General features: G+C 38.6%; 1 protein-coding gene across 1 annotated transcript; it reads left to right on the top strand.

Annotated features, from left to right (window-relative positions):
- Positions 1-1,781: 1,781 nt before the first annotated feature.
- Positions 1,782-2,568, top strand: LOC131230469 (glycosyltransferase BC10-like). The gene has a single exon (XM_058226393.1). The coding sequence runs from the start codon at positions 1,810-1,812 to the stop codon at positions 2,458-2,460; it is 651 nt and encodes a 216-aa protein (XP_058082376.1). The 5' UTR covers positions 1,782-1,809; the 3' UTR covers positions 2,461-2,568.
- The last annotated feature ends 4,478 nt before the right edge of the window (positions 2,569-7,046 follow it).

Below are 7,046 nucleotides of genomic sequence, written 5' to 3'. Positions count from 1 at the left end.
GATGTAAACAATTCCCTTAGTACGCAAGTAGAATTCCGTCCATATCATTTAGTACATAGGATCAACATCTTATTGATCCACATAAGTGTATCAAAAATGGGTGTGAACAAATAGAAAATTTTATTCCTTTGATCATATAATCGTGATGACCACCCACATTATCAGCGAAAGATCAATATCATAAAATGCTAAAATAATAATATTATAGCTTTTATTTGACATATCCTGCATACCGAGACTTACCATGTAAACGGTTTGGATCACTGCCAGATTTAAAAGCTGAAGTACCGACATCTCATATTGCAATAGGTGGGCCTGCACTTTAGCAAACCTGACAGAGACCGGAATGGTCTGCACACCGGTTATACGCAGTGGGAACAACACCCGACATCAGTAGGGCCCTCCATTTTGTGTGTGATCCACTCCATCCATCAGGTGGGCCTCTCGACGTTCGATCCTGTGGTGGAAAACCAGTCCAATCTGGAACTCAGGTGGACCACACCACAGGTAACAATGGGGAGGGAAATGGAAACCATTGGTTTGTGTCTCAGATCCACCCTGTTCTATATATTCCATCCAAACCATTAATAAGTTACAAGGTAAACTCTAAAATAACCCTTATCTAAAACCTGGGCGGCTACACTCCACTAACTTAGAGACTTTAGGCATGAGTTTAAATTATTTTTTGGTGTGGCCCACCCATTCGTTGGAACGGACCTTTTTTGGGTGTAAAGTGAGAATGAGGCCTCACCAGAAAACGCAGTTGAGCCGGAAGAGCTCCAGTGTTGTAATCGATGCCTACAAGAGGTGCCACAGCCAATGCGGTCTTAGCCATAGTTTAAAATTAAATCAAAGCAAAAAGCTGGACTTTAGCAACATTCCCAAAGCTTTTGAAATACACGTTGGCTGATCATTCATTCAGTAAAATCAATATCAGAGTAAACCAATATGCAAAAATCTCACTAATTGGATAATCTTAACCCTGTGAATGAGGCCTTTTAATTACAATGATCTGTTTTTTACGGGCCATAGATTAGATGGTTAGAATAGTAAAACCAAAGTGCTACTTTGGCATAGTACATATTACAAAGTGGGATCTACGACCAAGATGATTCCCTGTTTTGTTTATCGATTCAATCTCAATTCTCCATTTTCCATTCTAATGACTAAATGCTTTGGCTAATCTAATACTATGATTATTATTATTATTATTATTATTAGTATTATTATTATTATTTACCAATATTATTATTATTATTATTATTATTATTATTATTATTTTAGAACATTATTTTTGCACCGTGGCTTGCTCTAGCTTTACGGATAAATGGATGATTCCAACAGGCAATGGGGCATTCCATCTACCATTTAAAAGCTTTGGGAACATTACTAATATCCTCACTTCTGAAGATGCTAGTAAAACTCAAAAAACTAAAAAAAAAAAAATAAAATGAATAAAGTAAATAAAACTCTATAAATCAAATTTTAAAAAAAAAATTAAAAAAAAAGAAAAGAAAAAAAAAAAACTTGACTCAAAGCAGAAAAAACTGGGAAACTCTGACAAAAATTCAACAAAAGTGCATAAAAACTGCAGTTGAATAAGCACGACTCATTTATATATTATTTGTATTTCTAAATACTAGATTTTATATATATATATAATAAACCAAAAACCCAGGAAAAAAAAATCGTAGTAGTTTTCCAGAAACACTTTTGAGTTTTGAGTTGACTCAACTCCAATTCATCCATTCAAGTCATTTTTTCTTTTTGTTTTTGAACTATTATGTGGTGAGACTCCTTGTTCCTTGCATGTTGCAGGAGGTGCAATGGGGGAAATTCAACATGATAGAAGCCGAGCGGCGCCTCCTTGCAAACGCTCTCCTCGACTTCTCCAACGAGCGTTTCATCCTCCTCTCAGAGTCATGCATTCCCCTCTTCAACTTCTCCACCATCTACTCCTACCTTATCAACGCTAATCAGACCTTTGTGGAGTGCTACGACGATCCCGGTCGAGACGGACGCGGCCGCTACAATAGAAGCATGAATCCACCCATCAAGCTCGATCATTGGCGGAAGGGCTCTCAATGGTTCGAGATGGATCGCAAGCTCGCGTTAGACATCATCTCCGACCGTCGGATATATCCGACCTTCGAGAAGCACTGCCACCCCCCTTGCTATGTTGATGAGCACTACTTACCAACGTTCGTGGGTTTGAATCTTGGCGCGAGGAATTCAAATAGGACTTTGACTTGGGTTGACTGGTCAAAACGTGGGCCCCACCCTGCCAGGTTTGAGGGAATTAATGTGACGGTTGAGCTGTTGGAGCGGATGAGAAATGGGAGGGAGTGCATGTATAATGGGAAGGTCAGTAGGACTTGCACCTTGTTTGCTAGGAAGTTCGCGGCCAATGCTTTGGAGCCGTTGATGAGGTTGGCCCCACAAGTGATGGGGTTCCATTGAGTGGGCCCACAAGTGACGGAGGGTCGATTATTTATTGTATGTGAATGGTGTGGATCCATATTTAATAGATTTTCTTTTGAAAAATTAAGAAATAAATTCATTTTAAATTTTTTTCAGATTTTACAAAATAGTGCCTCTATGTATTTATATTACAGAGCAGTGCCTTTTGAGGAGGGAAATAACCCAAACACCTTCACTTTAGTGTTTTTTAAAGTTTATTTTTATTTTATTTTATTTTATTTTTTAAAGGTTGATCTTAGAATTGTGGGGCTGAGGAGGTACATGTCTACCGTCCAACAGTCCAATAAATGCACCGAATCATGACTATCAGTATGACCATACACATGCTACACGGGCCCCACAAATCTCGACTTCAGTACTACATGTTAAAGAAAAATTATATAATGGCATTTTGATACTTTCACCTTTAAAGTATCTACTGGGAATTTTGTTTCCTGGCCGAGCTGCCTGGTAAAATACAAGGGCCCGTTTGGCCAGGTGGATTGGAAGGGATTGAATGGTATTACGGTGGATGGCATGAATTTCAAGGTAATGAAGGTGTTGTTGTTGAAAATCAGTGATTTTAAAAATAATAAAAATAAAAATTCAAAATTTTTAAAATTTCGAGAATTTTCCGCCAAAATACTTTTTGAATTTTTTGAATTAAAAAGTGCGGTGTGTGTGCTTTGTCCTACATCGGAAATGCAAAGAATAGTTTTGTGGTTTATATGAGATGTTGAGAAGGGTATTCTTACTTGAAACTTTTTGGAGGAGATGAAACACGGGTTGCGTTCGCACTGGAACACACGTGCGCTCGCACTCGGGCACGGGCACGGGTACGGGCGTGGGTATGCGCGTGGACAGTGAGGCAGTGTGGCTGTAGTAGCGCTAGATGGCGCACTTTGCACTTCGCAATTGCTCATCGTGTCGCAGAGTGGTCGCTCCCTCGCGACCTTATGCAAACTGGCACGAGACGGTGCGATCGCGATGCGATGGGTCCAGTACGATGGGTCTAGTCAGAGCCTTAGGGCGGTGTGGATCTGAAAAGTTGAAAATGAGCCTGGGTTTTATAGGTGACTGAGAATGGTCGGATCTTAAATCCGAAACGTCCAGCCATTTCTCTAAACGGATGGCTACCGTAAAAGCCACAATGGTCCGAAAATGGACGGGTTAGGATGATTCAACGGTCAGATCTACAGATCTAATGACCAGAAACGTCTGGGATTAATGGACAATGGCCAGAAACGTTTTTCAAACGTTCTGGATCATTGAATACCACACAACAACGGGTTTAAACCTGAGGCCTATATAAACTGGACCATTCCAGTTCGATTTCATCATCTCAATACACCATCTCTCCCATCAAATCAGATATAGTCCATAGCTCCATTTTAGAATACTGTTATCATCTCCATCGTCTAAGTCTGCCAGAAGAAATCTACTGCATTAAAACTGTTCCATAGTGGACCTATCATGATTGCTGCACACTGGATCCAGATAAGGCTTGTTTTATCCTGGGCGTAATTCGCCTGTAACCCATTAACAGTTGATAAGGGGGCGAATCACGCTTTACGGACGGCGTATTTTATACGTGATTCAGCCTAGTGATAATTTTTATTTTTCTATTTTTTTTATTTTCAGTGTATCCAAAAGAAATTTTTTAATAATCTTAAAGCGTGATTCATGGACACCGAAAGTGTTGCATCAATCAAACTGATGAACCAGGATCTGATCCGATTGGATCGATTTGATGGTTCAAATTTCACTAGATGGCAGGACAAGCTGAAATTCTTGCTGACCGCTCTGAAGATCTTCTACATCTTGAACCCGACTCTCCAGCCTCTGCCTGAAGCAAAGGACACTGACACTTCAGAACAGATCGCTGCTAGGACCAAGCGACAAGAAGATGAACTGCTGTGTCGTGGCCACATCCTCAATGCTCTCTCTGATCGGTTGTACGATTTGTACACGAGGACCACATTAGCAAAAGAAATTTGGAGCGCACTGGAATACAAATACAAGGCTGAAGAGGAAGGTACATAGAAATTTCTAATTGCCAGGTATTTCGACTTCACGATGGTAGACAATCTACTGCTGCTTGCCCAAATCCAAAAACTGCAGTTTATTGTAAATAAAATAAAAGCCATAAAAATCGATCTTCTTGAATCCTTTCAAGTCGGAGCTATAATCGCAAAGTTGCCTCCGAACTGGAAAGACTATGGAAGAAATTACTACATAAATTTGAAGAGTTCACCCTAGAACAAATCCAGAAGCATCTTCGTATTGAAGAAGAATCTCGCAACCGAGACAAAAAGGATGACGCTAATGGTGTATCCTCATCCAAGGTGAACGCAGTAGAAAGGACATCCCAAAATAATACCAATGAGAAAATTGATTCCCTTAAATATAACAAAGATCAAGAGAAATTCAAGAAAACTCAAAAGAAGAAAAACGGCAAACCTAAGGGAGCTTGCTATGTCTACGGTAAGATCGGACATTTTGCCCAAGTCTGTAGGGACCAAAAAAAGCCTAAAAAAGAGGCCAATGCAGTAGACGATGAAATCGTAGCCATGATCATAGAAGTGAACCTACTTCAAGAGAAAATTCCTGGTTGGTGGTATGATACAGGTGCTACAGTCTATCTTTGCAATGATCGATCTACCTTCAAAACCTATGAAGACGAGATCAATGGTCAAGAAGTTCAAATGAGAAATGAAGGACGATCGAAAGTTGTAGGCAAAGGAACCGTGAAATTAATCTTTACCTCTGGAAAGAAGGTAATCCTGACAACGTACTGCATGTCCCAGACATAAGAAGGAATCTTGTCTCAAGGGATCTCTTAAGCAAACCTGGGATTAGGGTTGTGTTTGAATCAGGCAAGCTGATCTTGTCTAAAAATGGTAACTTTGTGGGTAAGGGATACACTTGTAATGGGATGATCAAACTCTCTTTAATGAAAAGAATTCTTCTGCTTACATGATTGAGTCTGTAACGTTATGGCATGGTAGACTAGCCCATATTGACTACCGTACCATAAAACTCATGGCTAGGAGCGGCCTAATATCATACAATAATAGTGACAAAGATAAATGTGAAGTATGCATACGGTCTAAAATAATCAAGAAACCATTCCCTAGCATTGAAAGATCATATCAAATATTAGACCTAGTGTATACTGACATATGTGAATTAAATGGTGTTCTTACCAGTGGAGGTAAAAAATACTTTATAACATTTATAGATGATTGTTCGAGATATGTATATATATATATATATATATATATGTTAAAATCGAAAGATGAAGCATTTAATGCATTCAAGATTTATAAAGTTGAAGTAGGAAACTCAATTAGATAAAAATATTAAAATCCTTCGTAGTGACCGAGGAGGAGAATATTTCTCTAATAAATTTTCGAACTATTATGAAGAACACGACATAATACATTAGTGCATAGCACCTTATACACCACAACAATGGTGTAGCAGAGAGAAAAAATAGGACGTTAGTAGAAATGGTCAACTCAATGCTAATACAAGCACAATTGCTATTAAACCTATGGGGAGAAGCATTGTTAGCTACATGTCATGTTTTAAACCGAATTCCATCTAAGAAAACTAAGACCTCTCCATGCGAAATATGGAAAGGAAGAAAACCAAACATAGGGTATTTTAGAGTGTGGGGGTGTCTTGCATACTGCAGAACTCCGGAACCTAAAAGAACTAAATTAGGACCAAGAGCTATCAAGTGCATCCTCCTAGGATATGCACAACATAGTAAAGCCTATAGACTTCTAGACTTAGACTCCAATGTAATCATAGAGTCTAGAGATGTAGAATTCTTTGAGAATTCTGTATTCACCGAGAAAAAGAATGTTGAGATTCAATCTCCTAATGAAACTATAAAAGAAACATAAATAGAAGAGAAAACTCCTCGTGAACCTCGTAGGAGTCAAAGAGCAAGAGTAGAAAAGAGTCTTGATCCTGATCAAATAGACTCTCAACGACTCTCTTTTCATCCAGTTGAGGGTGATAGAGAGAAGGTGATTAGGAAAATACCTATGGTTTTGACTATAAAAGATGAACCTAAAACCTTTAGTGAAGCTATGTCTTCAAGAGACTCCGCTTTTTGGAAAGAAGCCATTAATGATGAAATGGATTCAATAATATCTAACCAAACATGAGAATTGCTAGATCTACTTCCAGGTTCTAAATCAATAGGTTGTAAGTGGGTATTTAAGAAAAAAATATCTCACGAATGGTACAATTCAAACCTTTAAAGCAAGGCTAGTTGCTAAGGGTTTCCGACAGAAAGAAGGAATTGATTATTTTGACACTTATTCACCAGTAGCTCGAATAACATCGATTAAAATCTTATTCGCTCTTGCATCCATATATTATCTTCATATTCATCAAATGGACCTGATGATAACATTCCTGAATGGTGATCTCGATGAGGAGGTTTACATGGAGCAACCAGAAGGGTTTGTTCTACCAGGAAATGAAAGAAAAGTATGTAGACTTGTTAAGTCTTTGTATAGATTAAAGCAAGCACTAAAACAGTGGCATGATAAATTTGATTCTAAAGT

Source organism: Magnolia sinica, chromosome 2 (genome assembly GCF_029962835.1).
Source record: "Magnolia sinica isolate HGM2019 chromosome 2, MsV1, whole genome shotgun sequence".
Lineage (NCBI taxonomy): Eukaryota > Viridiplantae > Streptophyta > Magnoliopsida > Magnoliales > Magnoliaceae > Magnolia > Magnolia sinica.
The sequence above is the reverse complement of the archived record's forward strand: the minus strand, read 5'-3'. Positions and strand labels throughout refer to the sequence as shown.

Coding starts and splice junctions, on each gene's coding strand:
- LOC131230469 (XM_058226393.1), top strand. CDS start 1,810: ATGTTGCAGGAGGTGCAATGGGGGAAATTCAACATGATAGAAGCCGAG.